The sequence below is a fragment of the Narcine bancroftii genome, chromosome 5, assembly GCF_036971445.1.
Source record: "Narcine bancroftii isolate sNarBan1 chromosome 5, sNarBan1.hap1, whole genome shotgun sequence".
NCBI classification, from domain to species: Eukaryota; Metazoa; Chordata; class Chondrichthyes; order Torpediniformes; family Narcinidae; genus Narcine; species Narcine bancroftii.
In genome coordinates, this window is record NC_091473.1 from 180,197,002 (window position 1) to 180,217,604 (window position 20,603).

A 20,603-nucleotide genomic window follows, 5' to 3' on the forward strand; every position below is an offset into this window, starting at 1 on the left:
CTCCATGGACCAGACCGTGTATTTCCTCAACATTGTTGACAAATGCTCACAATTCCCGTCCCCTGCCCAGATATGACTACAGCCACTGTTATTAAGCCCCTGAGTAACCTCTTCACACACTTCAGATACCCTAGTTACATCCACAGTGACCGGGGGTCCTCATTCATGAGCAAGGAGTGCACCAAAACCTGCTGGCCAAAGGCATAGCCATGGGCAGGACCAGCAGCTATAACCCCCGAGGGAATGGCCAGGTGGAAAGGGAGAATGGCACCATTTAGACGGCAGTCCTCCTGGCCCTCAAGTCAAAAGGGCTGCCCGTCTCTGAGTGGCAAGAATTCCTACCAGAGGCACTCCATGCCACCTGGTCCCTCCTCTGTACGGCAACAAATGTGACCCCACACAAAAAGTTATTCTCCTTTCCCAGGAGGTCGGCATTGGGAACAACACTACTGGTCTGGTTGACAACCCCAGGACCTGTTCAACTCCGAAGATACACAAAGAAGACCCCCTGGTCAAGAAGGTCCACCTCCTCCATGAGAACCCCCAGTATGCCTACGTATAGTAGCAGGATGGGCGGAGAGACACTGTCACTGTCCCAACCATGGTTGGGACCACTGCAAATGGGCCACTAGCTGAACCAACCATGGTTGATCAAACAGCACATCCCAGCCGCCCCCTCCCAACTTTCCCTTGACTAGCAGACATGGTCAAGATCCGACCCCACCATCAGTACCATCTGCACCACCCCCACCCCGAACAAGCCCCTCTTCTCATCCTTCTTCACTCCAAAGAGAAAAGTCCCTTACTCATGAGACATCTTCCCCAATCCAAGCAACATCCTGGTGAATCTCCTCTACCCCCTCTCCACAGCCTCCACATCCTCCCTGTGAAGCGGTGATTAGAACTGAACCCAATGCTGTAAATGTGTTTGGACCAGAGGGCTCAGACTAATAACTGCAAACAGATTCTCAGTTAATAAGTCTTTTTATTATTTAACAGCAAGGCCATGGTTTGTCAGCAGGGGATCCGTCCAGGTTCCTGTTCCACGCAGCCGATCCAGCAGACCATCTTCTGGGATTCCCGCGGCTCCGTGGAGGGAGGCGAATAAGGAGGAGAGAGTCAGGGGAGGTGAGGTGCCCCACCCTCAATGCAGGGCTGTGGAGGTGCAGGGGGGCAGGGGTGGAATTGGGCCACAAGCGGCGGGTGGGAGGGGAGGAGGGCAGGGGAGAGGGGAGGGCGGGGGGAGGCTGGAAGGAGGTGGGGGACAGGGTGGGGGTGAGTCACAGGGAGGGGGTAGAGTAGGGAGAGTGCGCGTGACCCTTCCACCACCATCATTGCACCTTCTTGCTGTACCCTCCAAAATGTTTGCCGAGGTTGGAGAACCAGGAGCTGAGGAGAGAGGGGGAGGGAGAGGAGAGACAATAAGGGTGGGAGCACTGGATAGGAGACCCCTCTCTGCCTGGGGATCTGCTTGTGAGAACACAGGGTGGTCATCTTGTGGAAAAACGTTGTGGAATGATAGGGGATGGAGATTGGAAGGAGAGAGGGTTGGACAGAATGTGGACAGAGAGAGAGAGAGGGAGGGGATGTGGGGTGTAGAGAGATGGGGATTGGGAGTGGGAGTGGGAGGAAGGAAGATTGTGGGAGAAACAATGGGAGAGAGAGAGAAAGGAGTTGGGGGGAGCGGGAGGTAAGAGAAGAGAGTGAGAGGAGGGAGGGGAGTGGAGAGGTGTGGGGGAGACAAGGTCAGAGGGCATGGGGAGGGGAGGAATGTGGAGAGGAGGAGGGTTTTGGTAAAGGAGGGAGTAGGAAGGAGTGGAAGAGGGTATGGGAGAGGGGGCTGATGGAGAGGGTGAGGAGGGGGACATTACAGAGGGAGGTGAGGAGGGAAGATAATGGAGGGAGGGAAATAACAGGGGAGATAAAGGGGAGATAACGGAGGGAGGGGGAGATGAGGGGGAGATAATGGAGGGAGGGGAGATAATGAAGGGAGGGGAGATAATGAGGAAGGGGAGATATGGGAGGGAGGGGAGATAATGGAGGGGGAGATCATGGAAGGAGGGGAGATAATGGAGGAAGGGGAGATAATGGAGGGGGAGATCATTGAAGGAGAGGGGAGACCATTGAGGGAGTGGAGATAATGGAGGGAGGGGATGGTTGTGAAGGAGGAATTGAATGGAGTTTGGAGGGATGGAACAGGATGGTCTGAGGGTGTGTCCTGACCCCCAGGTGTTGGTGTGAAGACGTGTGCCAGGGTGGGGGAGAGGAAGGAGACCTCACCTCATGACCCTGTTCATCTCTTGGACCTGCATTTTCTGGAAGGCAGACCGTGTTTTCTGACCGAGCTGATTGGCCCAGTTCCTGACCTGTTCCTGGAAGGCGAAGAAACGGTCTGCCATTGACCCAGTGACCGTTCCATTTCCTGCATCCTGCCCCAGAGTGGGGGAACTCCCTGCACAATCAGAAAATCTGGGGTTGACAGCTTCCATACCTCACACTAGCCACAACACCCTCATTCAGGGCCGGAGAGGGGGCAATACTGTCAGATACACCCCAACCCCCACACCCCGGGCAAGAGAGGGGGTAATACTGTCAGATACACCCCAAATCCCACAACCTGGGCCAGAGAGGGGGCAATACTGTCAGATACACCCCAACCCCCACACCCCGGGCAAGAGAGGGGGTAATACTGTCAGATACACCCCAAATCCCACACCCTGGGCCAGAGAGGGGGCAATACTGTCAGATACACCCCAACTCCCACATCCTAGGCCAGAGATGGGGTAATACCATCAAATACACCCCAACTCCCACACCCTAGGCCAAAGAGGGGGAAATATTGTCAGATACACCCCAACCCCCACACCCCGGGCCAGAGAGAGGGTAATACCATCAGATACACCCAACCCCAGCCTTCCCGCTCCTTCTCCCACTCTATCTTTCCCCTTTCCTGCCTTTATCTCTCTTCCTTGCCTCTCATTCTCTCTGCCTTCTCACCTCGAAATATCCCTCACCCTCTCTCTCTCTGTCTTCCCCCAACCCTGTCTCTCCTTTGCCTCTCTCCCTCTCTCTCTTTTCCCCTTCCATTCCCATCTCTCCCTCTCCCTTTTCTTTCTCCCTCATGTTTCTCTCTCTCCCCCTCTCTCACTCTACTGATCTAGGACTGCCAAACACTAGGGCCAAAGGGCCTGATCTGTGCTGTAGATTTCTATCTTCCATGTTCTCTCTCTGTCTCTCTCCTCTCTCTCCCTCCCTCACTCTTCTCTCTCTCTTTCTTCCTCTTTTTCCCTCTCTCTCCTCTCCCCCCTCTCCCCCTCTCCACACACTCTCTCCCCCATTTCTCTCACCCCTCCTTCTGTCCTCCCTCCATCCCCATCGCCCGGCTCACCCGTAAGTGTGGTCAGGGAGATGAGACAGACACCGATGGTGAGGATTGTGATCTTCATGTTTCCGAACCTTTCTCTGGGTGATGACAACTGTCTGTGCTGTTGGTGAAGAAGGGGGGAGGGGGAATTTCAGGCAGTTACTGAACCACACGGACCTCGGAGAGTGGGGAAAACTACCCCTTCCCTCCTCACTTCCCCTCCCTTCCTCCTCACCATTCAATCCCTCCCTCCTCACCTAACCCCTCCTCCCCATCCCCTCCCTCCTCACCATCCCCTTTTTTCTCACCTCCCCCTCCCTCACCTCCCCCCTCCTCATTGTGCAGCAACATTGAGCAATGTATGGATTTGGTCCCCAAGGCCCCTCTGAAGTAATCGACCAGTAACCCTGTCCTCAGCCGTCTGGTTTGTCCTTTCCAAATTCATCACCTCACACTGATCCGGACTGAACTCCATCTGCCAGGTCACCGCCCAACTCTCTTTCCTGTCTGTACCCCATTGTAACCCACAACAATTTTCAGCTCCATTCACAACTCCTCCAACCTTCGAGTCGTCCACAAACCTACTGACTCATCCTTCCACCTCTTCATCCCAGTCATTTATAAAAATCACAAGGAGCAGTGGTCCCTGTGGTGAGGAGGGAGGGGTCAGTGTTAGTTCCCATCGGATGTGCTGGGGCATCAGACGACAGATTTGTCTCCCTGCCTTCCTTCCTCTCCAATATCTTCCCTGAACAGGTCATGCATTAGTCCAATCCTCTGACACCCCAATTAAACCTCCCCTTGACCTGTTCCGAGGTCCTGGTGTAGCTGATCCTGGAAGGAGGTAATTCCCCTCACCTTCTCCCCGCTCTGCACTCCATCCTCAGCTGAGCCTTTATATATAGACCCACTCGGGTTGCTGTAACAGTAATCATTTCAATTACAAGTCTCCAAGATGTAAATTAAAGCCCTCGACTTTGAATTTTTCTGTCTGTCTCTCTCCTAAGTGCTGATGTGTGCCAATAGGGTGGAATGCTGAATTTAACATCCCTGCTGCGACAGTGGTAATTTTCAGAACTGCCCTTTTCAGATGGGGAGCCGTGGATTTGGATCAAGAGCTCTGCGTCTGAGAGTGGGAACACAGGTAGATGGGGCGAGGAAGGGTGTTGTAGAACAGAGAGACCCTGGGGTACAGGGACATTGTTCCCTGAGAGTGGGGGCACAGGTAGACGGGGTGGGGAAGGGTGTTGGAAAACAGAGAGACCCCGGGGTACAGGGACATCATTCCCTGAGAGTGAAGACACAGGTAAACGGGGCAGTAAAGGGAGTTGTTGAACAGGGGTACCCCGGGGTACAGGCACATCGTTCCCTGGAAGTGGGGACACAGGTAGATGGGACGGTAAAAAGTGTTGTAGAACAGAGAGACCCCGGGGTACAGAGACATCGATCCCTGAGAGTGGGGACAGGTAGATGGGATGGTAAAAAGTGTTGTAGAACAGAGAGACCCCAGGGTACAGGGACATCGATCCCTGAGAGTGGGGACACAGGTAGATGGGACGGTAAAAAGTGTTGTAGAACAGAGAGATCCCGGGGTACAGGGACATCGATCCCTGAGAGTGGGGACACAGGTAGATGGGACGGTAAAAAGTGTTGTAGAACAGAGAGACCCCAGGGTACAGGGACATCGATCCCTGAGAGTGGGGACACAGGTAGATGGGGCGGGGAAGGGTGTTGTAGAACAGAGAGACTCCGGGTACAGGGACATCGTTCCCTGGGAGTGGGGACACAGGTAGACGGGGTGGGGAAGGGTGTTGTAGAACAGAGAGACCCTGGGGTACAGGGACATCGATCCCTGAGAGTGGGGACACAGGTAGACGTGGTGGGGAAGGGTGTTGTAGAACAGAGAGACCCCAGGGTACAGGGACATCGATCCCTGAGAGTGGGGGCACAGGTAGATGGGGCGGGGAAGGGTGTTGTAGAACAGAGAGGCCCCGGGGTACAGGGACATCGTTCCCTAAGAGTGGGGACATAGGTAGATTGGACGGTAAAAAGTGTTGTAGAACAGAGAGACCCCGTGGTACGGGGACATCATTCCCTGGGAGTGGGGACACAGGTAGACGGGGTGGGGAAGGGTGTTGTAGAACAGAGATCTCGGGGTACAGGGACATCGAGCCCTGGGAGTGGGGACACGGGTAGACGAAGTGGGGAAGGGTGTTGTAGAACAGAGAGACCCTGGGGTACAGGGACATTGATCCCTGGGAGTGGGGGCACGGGTAGACGAGGTGAGGAAGGGTGTTGTAGAACAGAGTGACCCCGGGGTACAGGGACATCATTCCCTGGGAGTGGGAACACAGGTAGACGGGGAGGGGAAGGGTGTGGTAGAACAGAGAGTCCCCGGGGTACAGGGACATCGATCCCTGAGAGTGGGGACACGGGTAGACGGGGGGGAAGGGTGTTGTAGAACAGAGAGACCCCAGGGTACAGGGACATCGATCCCTGAGAGTGGGGACACGGGTAGACGAGGTGGGGAAGGGTGTTGTAGAACAGAGAGACCCCAGGGTACAGGGACATCGATCCCTGAGAGTGGGGACACGACTAGACGAGGTGGGGAAGGGTGTTGTAGAACAGAGAGTCCCTGGGGTACAGGGACATCGATCCCTGGGAGTGGGGACACGGGTAGACGGGGTGGGGAAGGGTGTGGTAGAACAGAGAGACCCCAGGGTACAGGGACATCGTTCCCTGGGAGTGGGGACAGGTAGACAGGGAGGGGAAGGGTGTTGGAGGGTGGAAGACGAGGTTTTGTTCCAATGATTTGCAGGTGGTCTCAGCCAGGCCATGGGACTATGGGCAGACATGTTGGTGTGGGAATGGGATGGGGATTTGAAATGTGCGGCCACCAGGAGATCTACATTATTTAATCTCCCTTCACGGAGCCAAAAACTACGCCCTCCCCCACCCCCCATCCATTCTCATCTTCTCTCACATCATATCCAATTAACAATGGTCTGGACTCCTCTTTCACTCGTTCGATCATTCTACTGCGAAATCTCTTCAAGGGGTTCCTACCCTGAAGAAGTTCTCTCTGTGAAAGTCTCTCTCTCTCTCTCTCTCTCTCTCTCTCTCTCTGCTCCCCACCTGCACTCCCAGCTGCTCTCAAACTCTACGACCATGTGAACACCTTTTGTTGGTGTGGATTCCTCCCCCAGCCAGTGCCTTCTGAATTCAGAGACTGTCTGGGATTTCCTGCTTTGGATTCATTCTGCTTATTCCTTGAAGAATGTCTCAGGCCCGAAAGGTCGGTAACATATCTTTGTCTCCTACGGATGCTGAAAAGACCAACTGAGTTCCTGCAGCATTTTGGTGTTTTTGCATCCTGTGTCTGCCTGTCCCGCATCGGACTTGTCAGCCACAAGCGAGTCTGCAGCTGACGTGGACTTTTTACCCCCTCCATAAATCTTCGTCCGCGAAGCCAAGCCAAAGACACTAGCATGGGAGTGGGGGCCATTCAGCCCCTCTCTCCAGCCCGTTTACAAGGGGACAGGAGAGGGGGAGGATAAGGAGGTATGTCCACTGTTGGGAGGAGATTTGAGGGGGAAGGGGCTGTTGTTTGAAACTGCGGGTGGGGACCTCTGGCAGAAGGATGGAAGACTTCTGGGACTCTGTGCCCAGACGGCATGGGGGTTCAGGACTGAGGAGCACTGCACTGGAATATCCTTCTATAATAAACTTGACTTGAACTCTGCAGACCGTGGATTTGTTACGAGTGCGCAGAGAAAGATACGAGGGTCCTTGTCATGATCCATCCTCAGCAGGAACGTTGCAAGAGCACAAGAAGTTGGCCCATCGTCTCATTGAGTCTGCCCCGCTGTTCTCATCATGAGCTGATCCACCTTCCCACTCAGCCCCACTCCCCATAATCCTTGATGCCCTGACTGACCTGTTCATCTCTGCCTTAAATACACCCATCGACCTCGCTTCCCCGGCCGCCTGTGGCGACAGATTCCACAGACTCGCGACCCTCTGGCTGAGGGTGTCCTCTCTTGTCCCAGACTGCCCAACCACAAGGAACCTCCTTGCCATATCGACTCCGTCCAGGCCTTTCAGGATCCGAAATGCCCCTCATGAGGTCCCCCCTCATCCTTCTGGACCCTGACGAGTTCAGTCCAAGAGCCAACAGTCGTTCCTCATGAACTAACCCTCATCCTGGTAAATCCTCCCAACAACAACATATTTTCCCAAATAAGGTGCTCAAAACTGTTCCCAGTCTCCACTCAAGGCCTCACCAGGGCCCTATAGAGTCGCAATGTCACATCCCTGCTCTTGCTGTAGAAGCAAAAAGCAGGCAGGTGTCAGAATGAAACAGTGGGGAGAAAAGGGGGAAGGATGGGGGGAGGGGCCCAGAACAATGGGGGAGGGATCCAGAGCAACAAAATGTGTGAATTATATATGATAAGAGGAAAGGTGAGAATTGATTTTGGCTCTGTGAAAGGAGATAGTGGGAAAAGGGAAGCCGGGGGGTGGGGGGGGGGGGGAGAGATAGAGAGAGAGATGGGGAAAGGAGGCGGTAAGAAGATAGGAAACCAGAGAAGTTAATGCCATCTGGTTGAAGGGGCCCAGAGGGAAGATGAGGTGTTGTTCCTCCAGTTTGAAGGTGGTCTCAGTCTGGCCATGTACGAGGCCATGGACAGATATGTCAACGAGGAAATGGGGTGGGGATTGTGAGAGATAATAGAATATAGGAAGTAAAGTTAGTATGAATGAAATAAAGAATAATAGACTAGACAAGAGGAAGTTAAGAAAGTGCTGAGTAGGGATGAATTCCGATAAGAGTGTGAGGAAGGGTTACTCAAGTATAATAGAATATAGAATTAGTAAGTTCCTGGGGGTTGAGATGTGTGAATAAGGACAAAGGCAGATTCATGAATAAGGTCAATGACATGATGGGACCCAGACAGGATACCCCATGGTCTTTCAAGTTTCAAGAAACTGCATAGGCAGACAGAATTACCAAATGCCAAACCAATCCAGGAGGCACAAGAATGTTAAGGGGGCGAGGGTACCTCTACACTGAAATGAACTGTATAAAAGTTGGGTGAGGCCCAGTATATGTGTGTATTCCCAGGGTAAGGGGAAGCACCCAACTTTGCACTGTTATACAATAAATGTTCTTTGTTCTCAATTTTTGTCTCGAGCGAAATCTGTGAAGGTACTTCTGTTTCTCACAGGATTGAAATTGTGAGAGATGAGTAAAACTAATATGAAAATATGAGAGATGAAGGAAGCTAGTATGGATATAATGTGTAATGAATAAAGCCAGTATGAATAGGATAAGGGTAGATAATAGAATGTAGGAAGTAAAGTTAGTCTGAATAAGATAAGGTCTTCTAGCCTTTTAGACAGAATTAGCAAGTTCCGTATGTAAGAAGTTAGTAAGCTCTGAGGGTTGGGAAGGTGTGAATAAGGACAATGACATGATGGGACACCGACAGGATACCCCCTGGTCCTCCAAGTTCACAGAAACAGCACGTAGGTAGACAGGATTGCCTAATGCCTCATCCAGGAGGCAGAAGAATGTTAGGGGATGGGTACTTCTATACTGAAATAAACTGTATAAAAGTTGGGTGAGCCCCAGTGTATGTGTGTATTCCCAGGGTAAGGGGAAGCACCCAACTTTGCATTGTTGTATAATAAATGTTCTTTGTTCTCAATTTTTATCTCGAGCAAATTCTGTGAAGGTCCTTCTGTTTCTCACAAATGGGGACTCGTCCGGGATCCCACTCCCTCCACTGACAGAGTGCCCGACGACGAGGGTAGGTGCACCCCGGCTGATTCAGCTGGACTCACGGACGGGTGACTGGTCAGTGGATGAAGCGAGTGATATCCGAGAAGAGGCATTGAGAACAAACGACGGGAGGACGTTAAGGAAGCGCGCAAGGAATAGCTACTGGATCCCGGTAAGAGGAATTTTACTTACCTGTTAGTATGGGAGGTGTGAGTAGCAAGGGAAACAGTCCCGAAGAAGGACGGGAAGATCAGATACCTAAACATAGTCCGTTAGAATTAATGTTATCTGATTAGGGTGCGGGGAGAACCCACGGGAAAGACAAACAGACCATGGTCAGGTATTGCTGTCTGGAATGAGTTAAAAACCCGATAAAAGGGAATTCGGTATATTGGCCAAAGTTCGGATCTGATGAGGATTGGATGTGTCAGGCATTGAACATCTGGCTCTATCAAAATCAAAGAGATAATATTGAGAGCAGAGAATATGCAGCCTGCTGGGTCAGTGGATCGGTTGATCAACTGGTTTTGAATGAAAAGGAATGTAAGGACAAGAAGGATGAGGAACCTTTTGTCCCTGAAACACAAGGATGGGATGTGTTACATTCCCTTCCTCCACCTTATGCTCCTCCTATGCCGGCTCCTATCTTTCCCCTCTCTCCTATGCTCTACCCTTCTTCACCTTCCCCTCTTCCCCCACAGCTAAAGAAAGGAGAAGAAAGTAGGGGTGGTATGATGACCTGTTCACAAAGTGCTAGATTACCACCTCAATTGACAAGAGAGGGAGGAGACTTTGATTCAAAACAGTGTGAGACCCTCCGGGAGGGAAGGGCAGAACCCTTTGATTCATTTCCCTTGAGAGCAGGAATCTAGACATTATAAAGGAGAGGATAAGCCAGAAATTAACTGGATGAGACCTTTACGGGAAGTTCCCATGGGAGGGGGTCTCGGTTTCGTAAATGTGCCCCTGACTAGTACGGATAGAGGATCCTCAGGGATGTGCCGAACAATTAGATCAATTTTTGGGACCAAATATATATACATGGGATGAGTTAACATCGATCTTTAGGGCTCTGTTCACTTTGGATGAACGTGGAATGATTCGCCAGGCAGGGATTAGAGTCTGGGATAGGGAACACCAAGGGGGACCAGAGGCGATACCTGGGGAACTTAAATTCCCCTGACAAAACCAAATTGGGATAAGAATACTAATAATGGTCGCACAATAATGGAGGAATATAGGGTTAATCTGATAAAAGAAATCAAGGAATCTGTTCCAAAGGGACAGAATTTTAAGAAAGCATTTGAGGTTCCCCAAGGTCCCGAGGAGACCCCCTCTGCATTTCTGAATAGATTGCGTATGGCCATACAGCAATATGGGGGTCAGGATATAGAATCCCCAGCGGGTGAACAATTGGTATTAACGAGCTTCGTTACAAATTCAGCCCCAGACATTAGAAGGAAATTGCAGAAGACTGAGAATTGGCATGAACAGGGAATAACGCAGCTTTTACAGATCGCACAAAGGGCATGCGTCCAGAGGTCTGGAGGTCTGAGGATAAACAGAAAGGAAAGGCTAAGATTTTGATGCAGGCAGTCAAAGAAGTTGTGGAGGGACAGCAAGGAAAGGGTAGGGGCTGCAGCCAGTAATTGACCAGTTGGTGAAAGATGGTATACTCGAACCTTGTATGTCACCTTTTAATACCCCTACCCCTGAGGCTAACGACCAGTACATATCCAAATATTTAAAGGGACTTTCTGCCTCTCTCAAACCCACCCCTGGAGCATCCTATTCATTTTATTAAATCTGGTGATTGGGTATATGTAAAAGCATGGCAAGATCACCAACTAAAACCTGTCTGGGACGGCCCCTATTGTGTACTTTTGATTACAGACACTGCAGTGCGAACGAAAGAAAAGGGGTGGACTCACACAGAACGAATTAAACAAGCTGCTGATCCACGGACTAAAGACATTGATAATCTACCCTCCACCTGGCGTGCTGTCCTTCATCCTTCTGATCTGAAAGTTACACTACGCCGGGAAAAAGTGCTGTAATGTTGTTTTTACCATTTGCTGTTTTGTTTACTTGTTGGTTCCCAATTTTTGGGAAATCACCAAATTGCTCACAATGTATTAAATCCTCCTGGAATAGGGGCAGCAGAGGTGACAATTATTTACCTTTAGAATGCAGACAGGGCGCAGGTATAGAGTATAGTCATAGTGGGGTACCTTATTTAGTATGGGTTAATATAGGATCCCACCATGGACCAGGGGAACAGAACGGCTCTAGAGGAGTAGATTTGATTTGTATTTGGCTTCTACAGGTATTAAAAAGAGGAGTTTTAAAGGGATAGCACAAAGAAGATGGTGGGACAATGACAGACAGAATGTTAGTCAGGATTGTACATTTAGCAGAGATAGAGTGAATACATATGCTAATGTTCACAGACAGGCTGCAACTCACAGCTTCAGTGATACTTACGCTAATGTTCGCAGACAAGCTGCAACTCACAGGTTAAGTGACAAGAAAGACCCCTCCCCAACTTGGTCTCCTGTAAATCATCCTTTGGGTCACACAGACATTTGGAATGTTAAGAACCACCACTGTAAGGGGAGTTCCAGTTGTAAACGACGTAAGCTGCTCCAGAACACCACAGCTGCTTGGCATTTAAATTGTTTAATCAGACTCCAGGCAGCCTTGGAGATCATCACCGAACAGACAGTGATGGCCCTGAATTTATGGGCTGAAGAAAGACGACAGATATGAGCCACAGTTCAACAAAACCGCCTGGCACTCGATTACTCGTTGGCTGCTAAAGGCAGCGTTTGTGAAAGACTGGTTAATGACAATGCTCACAACGGTCAGGCGGTTAAAGACACTTCTTCAGGAGTTCGAAAATCTTCCCATGCCCTGATTCAGACTTGGCAACCTTGGTCCGGTGTGGGATGGACTAGACTTTTTATTGGTAACTGGAGTCTGATACCCACAGCCCTTATAGCAGCTGGACTCGCTATTCTGGCCATTATGGTGCTCCCCTGCCTAAAGACTTGTGTGCAGTATTTAATTCAACGGACCCCTCGTCAGATCTGACTCGCTGGGAAAAAGACCAAGTTTACAAGTAATACATTCCAGTTGAGAATTCACGAAGCGTAGCTAAAAGAAAAGTGAGGATTGTGAGAGATGAGTAAAACTAATAAGAAAATATGAGATGAAGAAAGCTAGTATGGATATAATGTGTAATGAATAAAGCCAGTATGTATAGGATAAGGGTAGATAATAGAATGTAGGAAGTAAAGTTAGTCTGAATAAGATAAGGGTCTTCTAGCCTTTTAGACAGAATTAGCAAGTTCCGTATATAAGAAGTTAGTAAGCCCTGAGAGTCGGGAAGGTGTGAATAAGGACAATGACATGATGGGACACCGACAGGATACCCCCTGGTCCTCCAAGTTCACAGAAACAGCACGTAGGCAGACAGGATTGCCTAATGCCAAACTCATCCAGGAGGCAGAAGAATGTAAGGGGGAGGGTACTTCTATACTGAAATCCACTGTATAAAAGTTGGGTGAGCCCCAGTGTATGTGTGTATTCTCAGGGTAAGGGGAAAGCACCCAACTTTGCATTGTTGTATAATAAATGTTCTTTGTTCTCAATTTTTGTCTCGAGCAAATTCTGTGAAGGTCCTTCTGTTTCTAACAGTATGGACGAGCACTGGGAGATCCGCATTATTGCAGTGGACGGAGCTGGGGGGCTCACGGAGGCAACCTCCCAGTCTGCACAGAGGAGTCACCAGTTCCCTCCCCTGCTTCAAAGCTAATTGCTAGTCACATTTAAACAGCGTGGACAAAAGTAATGACATGTTCTGGAAAGGGAGTTATCCTGAAAGCATGGTTCCTTCCTTGAGCTCTCAGCAGATATGAATTAGATATACTTTCAGCAAATCAAAGTCTCTCTCCCCACCCCAAGTCCAGACAAAGCCTTTAATCAGCCTGGATCCCTGGGAAGAGCAGGGATTAACCTTCGACCTCCCAGGCATGCTTGCGGTGGGTGGGACAGAGGGAGACAGAGAGGGTGGATGTGTGGGGAAAGGAGGGAAGAATAACGTAGAGCAGAGGAAGGGAGGGAGCAAGTCACGGACAGGGGGTGGAGAGAGAGAGCGGTGAGAGATATGGGAGGAGGGAGTGAGAGAATGAAAGAGGAAAGGAGGGCAGATAGAGAGCAGGGGAAAGGGGACAAGATAGAGAGAGAGGGAATGAGGGAGGAAGGAGGGCAGCAGATGAGATAGAAGGGGTGAGAGAGGGAGAGAGAGGACAAGGAAGGGGTCAGATGAGATGGAGAGAAGGGGAAGGGCAAGATGAAGGGAGAGAGAGTATGAAGGGTGGGAGCGAGAGGGAAATGAGAGTTAAGACCATTTAAAACTCAGCATGAAGGACATTTGGGAGGGTCTGTGGGTGGAAAAGGGTTTGTTGGACACAAGCCCAACAAAGGGAAATGGGCTGAGCTCCAAGAGACAATGGGGTCAGCACGGAGATGGGCCAAAGGGCCTGTTTCTGTGCTGGGGTCTCCGAGAGTTTATAATGTGGGAAGTGGTAGGAGGGAGAGATGAGGAGAGGGATGGGGAGGGAGAGGGAAGTGAAGGGTATGGAGGGGCAGAGAGGTAGGAGGAGGGATGGAAGTAAGGAGAGAGGGATGAACAGAAGGGATGGAGAGGAGGAGTGGCGGTTGGAATGCAGAACAATTTGGCATTGGAAGATCCCACATCCCTGTCCCATGCCAGAGACACAACACCTCTACCCACTCCAACACATCCCCATCCCACCCCAGGGACACAAGACCACCCCCATCCACTCCCAAGTGGGTTCATGATGGCAGCTGCTGGCCTGTTCTGACCTGTCACTCCCTCACAACCAGGATAGTCATATCCGTACACCTCCATCTCCATTAGAACTGATCTTCCAACATGGGCCAGGTGTGTGTGTGTGTGTGTGTGTGTGTGTGTGTGTGTGTGTGTGTGTGTGTGTGTGTGTGTGTGTGTGTGTGTGTGTGTGTGTGTGTGTGTGTGTGTGTGTGTGTGTGTGTGTGAGTGACCTGGACATATATAATTCAGAACAGACGTGTCAGTCACTTCACAATTTATTCGAGCTGCTGCCTTATTGGTTCACACAGAGCGGCTGGAAGCCAGGAGTGTCCTTGATGATGCTGATCCCCAGTCGACCTCTGGTTAAGGGACAATGGTGGAGATTTCCACCCCAGTCATGAGAAGAGTAGGTCCCGAAATGCATCCCGCAACTGCTGGTTAAACTGTCTGCAAGGCACCGGGGAGAGGGTGAGGTTAGAAAGAGAAGGGAGTGGAGGTCAGCCCTGAGGGTTCAGAGAGAAATGGTTTGTACATCAGTATGAAGACAGGGAACTGTGCACGGTGCACCCGGTGTGGGATACGGAGATGGGGAACTATGCACGGTGCACCCAGTGTGGCATACAGAGATAGAGAACTGTGCACAATGCTCCTGGTGTGGGATACGGAGACCGGGAACTGTGCATGGTGCTCCCAGTGTGGGATACGGAGACCAGGAACTGTGCACGGTGCTCCTGGTGTGGGATACGGAGACCAGGAACTGTGCACGTTTGGGCTATGGAGATGCCTGGGCAAGCAGATGTCTAGGCAGATTTCTTGACAGGGCAGGCAAATGGGGGGGTGGGCACAGGGTGTGTGGGAGTGATTCACTCCAGGAAACTTCCAGACGTACCGGAGCTTCTCACCAAAGTTGGAGAGGTTGAGATCAGACAGGAATTCCCGCACAGCCGCCCTCCAGCGCTCCCAGAAGTTCCGCAGCCGTTCACTCAGGCTGTAATACTCCGACATGTAGGTCCTCTCCACCCCATGTCTTGCCACTGACCTCACCCCCGAGCTCCCTGCCCTGTCTGGGTAAAGGGGCGAGAGGGTCGTCAGCCCTGTCTGGTCTCCGATCTGCTGACCCACCCCTCACTCCCCTTCCATCTGCTCTCCATTCTTCCCCTCCCCCTCACACCCTCTCCTTCCCTTCCCTCTCCCCAACCTCCCTCCCTCCCCTCTCACCCTCTTCCTCCCTCTCCCCTATTCATCACCCCTCTCTCCCTTCCTCCTCATCACCCCTCCTTCCATCTCCCCTCCTCCCTCCACATCCTCCCTCCCCCTCCCCTATCCCCTCCTCCCTCCTCCCTTCCTTTCCTCCCTCCTCACCTCCCTCTTCCCTCTCACCCACACTCTCCCTTCCCCTTCCTTTCCTCCCTCCCTCCTCCTCCCTCCCCTTCGTTCCTCCCCTCATCCCTTCCCCTCGTCCCTCTCCCCTCCTCCCTTCCTTTCCTCCCTCCCCCTCCACCCTCTCCCTTCCTTACACCCCCGCCCTCCAAGTCCCCCAGCCCAGGTGACTACCCACCTGTCACCGCGCACAGGGATATGAACAGGACGGACACCGACACACAGAGAAGCCTCATCACTGTTTCTTCAGTTCGGCACCACCCAGCCGTGCAGCCCGTCCAACAGAGGAGAGGCTCGACCCGCTCCCTCTTGTCCTGCACCGAGTGAACATTTGATTAATTCACCGTCGTCTTGGGTCCGGGAACCCCAACCTTCACAGGAAGTGCCAAATAGCCCTGGGGTTTGGGGTAATGGGAGCTCTAGGAGCTCTAGGAGAAGGGGCTCGCTGAAAGGCTCCCATCAATATGAAGGTCCTGCCTCTCCCTCCTTCTACCTATCTTACCCTCCCTCTCTCCCCTCTCCCTCTCTCTCTTTCTCTCTTTCTCTCTCTCTCTACCACCCCGCTCCAGCCTAGAGATTGGGGTTCACACCCTTGTTCTCCCCCCACCCCACACCAGATCCCCACAGGAACAGGGAACCTGGAGCCTGCAGAAAGACCTCACCACAGATCCAGAGAATGTGACACCACAGAGACGGCACCTTCGGCCCTTCTAGTCCATGCTGAACTTTCATCCTGCCTCATCCCATTGACCTGCACCCAGTCCATCTCCCTCCTCACCCCTCCCATCCACATACCTGTCCAAATCTCCTTCAACGTCAACTCGTCCTTGGGTGATCAACTTTCTGTGAGGCAGCAGGCAAACCTTCTCGGGACGAAACCACGGGGAGCTCCTTAATGTACCCTGCTCAACCCTCATTAGTGGTGGGAGAGGCATCGTGAGCCTGGTCCACATCCCCCGTCACCAATGGTCGTCCCACCCAGTCCCAGCCACACCTTGTCTGCCTATTCCCTGTTACTAAATCCCGGAGGTGTCCCTGGCAGGTGGGGGCTCTCCCTGTCTCAAGACAGAGCTGTGAAGTGAAGAGAACATCACAGTGCAGTACAGGCCATTAGGGCCACAATCTTGTGCTGACCCACTGTGCATACTCATGTAAAAGTTGATCTCTTGGCCAATAAATCTGATATTTTCCATAGAACCACAAAACAGAAAACAAGCCATTTGGCCTTTTTAGTCTGTGCCAAATACATCATTCCACTAGACCTGCACCCATTCCATAACCCTCCAGACCTCTCACATCCACGTGTCTATCCAATTTATTCTTAAAACTCGAGTGAGCCCACATTTACCACATCAGACGGCAGTTCATTCAACAGCCCCACCACTCTCTGAGTGAAGAGGTTCCCTCTCATGTTCCCACTAAACCTTTCTCCTTTCACCCTAAAGCCACGTCCTCTCATATTTATCTCTCCTTGGTGGGAAGAGCCTACTCATATTTACTCTGTCTCTCCCCCTCATAATCTTGTAAATCTCCCCTCATTCTTCTACGCTCCAGGGAATAAATTCTGACCCGTTTACTCTTTCCCTGTAACTTGGTTCCTAAAGTCCGGGCAACATCCTAGTAAATCTTCTCTGCACTCTTTCTAAATATAGCCTCACCAATGTCTTATACAACTTTACCATAATATCCCAGCTCCTGGACTCAATACTTTGATTTATGAAGGCCAATGTGCCAAAAGCTCTCGTTATGACCCTGTCCACCTGTGACGCCACTTTCAGGGAATTGTCCAACCGTTTACCGTGTATGACCTGCCTTGGTTTGTCCTTCCAAAATGCCACACCTCACACTTGTCTGCATTAAACTCCATCTGCCATTTATCATCCCATTTTTTCAGCTGGTCCAGACCCCTGAGCAAGTTTCGAAAACTTCTTCACTGCCCACAAAGTCTCCGATCTTAGTGTCATCTGCAAACTTGCTGATCCAATTCACCACGTTATCATCCAGATCATTGATATAGATGACAAACAACAATGGTCCCAGCACCGATCCCTGTCAATTTAAATTTAGATGTATGCCACGGTAACAGACCCTTCCATGAGCCTTCTCTCCCCTCTCTCCCATTCTCTCCCCCTCTCTCCCTGCCTTCTCCCTCTCTCTCTCTCTTCTCCCCTCCCTCTCTCAGAGCCCCCACACAGATATGGGGAGAATGTGTAAACTTCTCACAGACAGTACAGGATTTGAACCCTGCTCCCAATTGCTGACGCTGTAAATGTGCAGCGTTAACTGTACTGCCCACCTGTCGGAGCCACTGACGCCTTGAAAGTGGGCTCCCACCTTGGCCTCAGCTTCCCGTCCATTGGAGCTCCTAACACTTTGGACGATTCAGATAGGTAATGCAGTCTTGACCTTTCCCATGGTGGGATGTGTGATGCAAAGACTCCCATCAGATTTCAGATTTATTGTCAGAGAACATACCTGACATCACACACAACTCTGAGATTCTCTTTCCTGCAGACGCAGCAGAATTACCACTTATTGGTAGAGCAAGAAAAACTGTACACAGTGTAGGTGTAAACAGGTCAAGAAATGTAAACAAACTGACTGCGCAATACAGAGAGGAATAAATCAATAAAGTGCACAAGTCCATAAATGAGTACCTGATTGAGTTTGTTGTTGAGGGGTCTGATGGTGGAGGGGGTAGTAGCTGTTCCTGAACTTGATGGAGCGAGTCTTGTGGCCCCTACATCTCTTTCCTGATGGCAGCAGTGAGGACAGAGCATGTACTGGGTGGTGTGCATCCTTGATGGTCGCTGCTGCTCTCCGATGGCAGCTTTCCCTGTAGATGGTGGGGAGGGTTTTGCCTGAGATGTCCTGGGCTGTGTCCACTACCTTTGGCAGGGTATTAGTCTCAGTGTCCCCGTACCAGACCGTAACGCAGTCGGTCAGCTCACTTTCCACCACACCTCTGCTATGGCATTATGGATTCCAGGGTGAATTTCAGCCCCTCAAAAGTAGCATCTATGTAATAGTAGGCCAATAAACTTAACATTAAAAATGGTCTAGAATGTTTGACTTTTACACGAGTATATACTGTATGTAAACCTACCCAACAATCCAGTGTAAGGTGATGCATTCTGGAAGGTCGAACTTGAAGGTCGAGTCTGGTACACAGGAGGATTCTTAACTGTGTGAAAGAACAGAGGGACCTTGGGGTCCAAACCCCTGGAACTCTCAAGGTCACCACGCAGGTTGATAGGGGAACTCAGAAGGCCAATCGGTCACTGGGCTTCATTCGTCGGGGGATTGAGTTCGGATGATGTGGCAGCTCTACAAATCTCTGGTGAGACCACACGCAGAGTATTGTGTTCAGCTCTGGTTGCTTCATTACAGGAAGGATGTGGCAGTTATGGAGAGGGGGTAGAGGATGTTGCCTGGATTGGAGAATGAGTCTCATGAGGCAAGGTTTGCAGAGCTGGGACTTTTTTTTCTGGAGCGAAGAGGGATGAGAGGAGATTTGAGGTCTACAAGATTCTGAGGGGTTTAGATAGGGTGGTCAGACAACGCCTCGATCCACTCCTTCTGCACCTCCCGCCGAAACCTCCCTCCATCCATTCCGTCTACATCTCCCACGTAAACCTCCCTCCCCCTCCATTCACTCCATCTGCAACTCCCTCCCCCTACTCCGTGTTCACCTCCCACATAAACCTCCCTTCCCCCTCCGTCTGCTCCGCCTATACCTCCCGCTGAATGGGAGAAGCAACTGTGATGCTGAACCACCCATCTCCACCCCGAGCCCCACCAGACACCCTCCCTCATCTCTGTTTGAAGGAGGATTGTGAGTTGGCAGATCGTGGTCCAACTGCCAGCAGGACCCTGAATGAACCCCACCCCAAACACTCTTGCACTGCCCTTGCTCTTTACTAACTGATCTTTCACCGTAACTCCCTATCCTGTCCATCTGCTCTTCCCAGTTGTGTGAAAATTAGAGTTGACTGGCTGGATTACTTGTGGAAGAACTTAAACTAAGTTCTTTGTCAGGCAGAACAAGGATTGAGATAGTGAAGATGTGTGCGTGCGCGAGTGCTTGTGTGGTGAGTATGTTGTGTGTGTGTCTGCGCGTGAGGGAGAACCCATCCCTACTGCTCCGTCTTCCCTGTCCCATTGACCCACTACCCTATGTGTGGACAAGGATCCCTCAGATCTCTGTGGAGTCTCTTCCCTGAAACGTGTGGCCTAGCTGGGGTGTGGCGAGAACCACACGGACATGGTGGTAACAGAAGGGTGTGTGTGTCTGCATTCCATGGAAGGTGTGTGAATGCTCCAGGGTGTCTGAGCTCCTATTGTAAATATGTGATTAGCAAAACCACCATGAACGCCCTGAGATATCACCAGGAACAGGTCTTTAAAATTCTGAGGGGGATTCGGGGAATTACTAGACGAAATGGAATTCACAATGTCCAATTTTCTGCAGATGATCCTTTTGTATATATTTCAGATCATGACACATCAATTTTGCCAATGTGGTCTTTCCCAATTTGGTCGCTTCTCTGGATATAAATTTTAAAAGAGCAAGTTATTCCCAATAAACATGCAGTTACCTATTTATAGCCACACACCTTTTAGAGCAGTTAAAGACCTTTTTCCCGATCTTAAAATTACCAAAACAATTAAAGATTGATATAAATTTACCTTCCTTCCTTTGAAAGATTAAGTGAAACAATCTCTTTCCAAATGGCCTGCATTTTCTTTATCTTTAATAAGTTGTATTAATGCTATTAAAATAATAATTTTCCCTAAATTTTGGTATTTATTTCAAGCAGTCCCAGTTTTGATTCCAAAATCCTTTTTTGACAATATTGACTCTAAAATATCTTATATTTGGGAAAAAAAAAGAATCTCAGATTGAGTAAATCCCATGTGCAGAAATTAAAGACGATGACCTGGCTTTTCCTAATCTTGAACTTTGTAATTGGACGGTTATCATCTGTTATATTATTTTCTGGATTGACTATTCTGATAAATTTGAGCACCTTTATTGGATGGATTTGGAATTGAATTTCATATGGAGGTACCAATCACCTCTTTATTTGAAGCAGCTCTTCCTTTGACACTTTCTAAGATTAGTCGACATACCTTCAACCCGACACAAAACACACGTTACAGATTTGGTTTCAATTTCAGACGTTCTTTGACTTGAAAAATATTATTTTATCCAGCAC

General features: G+C 50.3%; 1 protein-coding gene across 3 annotated transcripts; it reads right to left on the minus strand.

Moving 5' to 3' along the window:
* Positions 1 to 965: 965 nt before the first annotated feature.
* LOC138764258 (uncharacterized) lies at positions 966 to 17,946 on the minus strand. Of its 3 annotated transcripts, none has more exons than XM_069939923.1 (6): positions 17,860 to 17,946; positions 15,563 to 15,698; positions 14,907 to 15,068; positions 3,389 to 3,485; positions 2,281 to 2,452; positions 966 to 1,389 (listed from the first exon to the last, which is right to left on the minus strand). In XM_069939923.1, the coding sequence occupies exons 2-6, from the start codon at positions 15,618 to 15,620 to the stop codon at positions 1,120 to 1,122; spliced, it is 759 nt and encodes a 252-aa protein (XP_069796024.1). In that variant the 5' UTR covers positions 15,621 to 15,698; positions 17,860 to 17,946; the 3' UTR covers positions 966 to 1,119. The 3 variants fall into 3 exon arrangements, with proteins under 3 accessions (XP_069796024.1, XP_069796026.1, XP_069796025.1); XM_069939925.1 differs by lacking the exon at positions 17,860 to 17,946 and adding an exon at positions 17,719 to 17,787; XM_069939924.1 differs by lacking the exon at positions 17,860 to 17,946 and adding an exon at positions 17,681 to 17,763.
* Between the last annotated feature and the right edge of the window lie 2,657 nt (positions 17,947 to 20,603).

Coding starts and splice junctions, on each gene's coding strand:
- LOC138764258 (XM_069939923.1), bottom strand. CDS start 15,620: ATGAGGCTTCTCTGTGTGTCGGTGTCCGTCCTGTTCATATCCCTGTGC. Junction 3,486..14,906: donor TCTCAACCTCTCCAACTTTG/GTGAGAAGCTCC, acceptor CTTCACCAACAG/CACAGACAGTTGTCATCACC. Junction 1,390..2,280: donor GAGATGAACAGGGTCATGAG/GTGAGGTCTCCT, acceptor CTCTCTCCTCAG/CTCCTGGTTCTCCAACCTCG.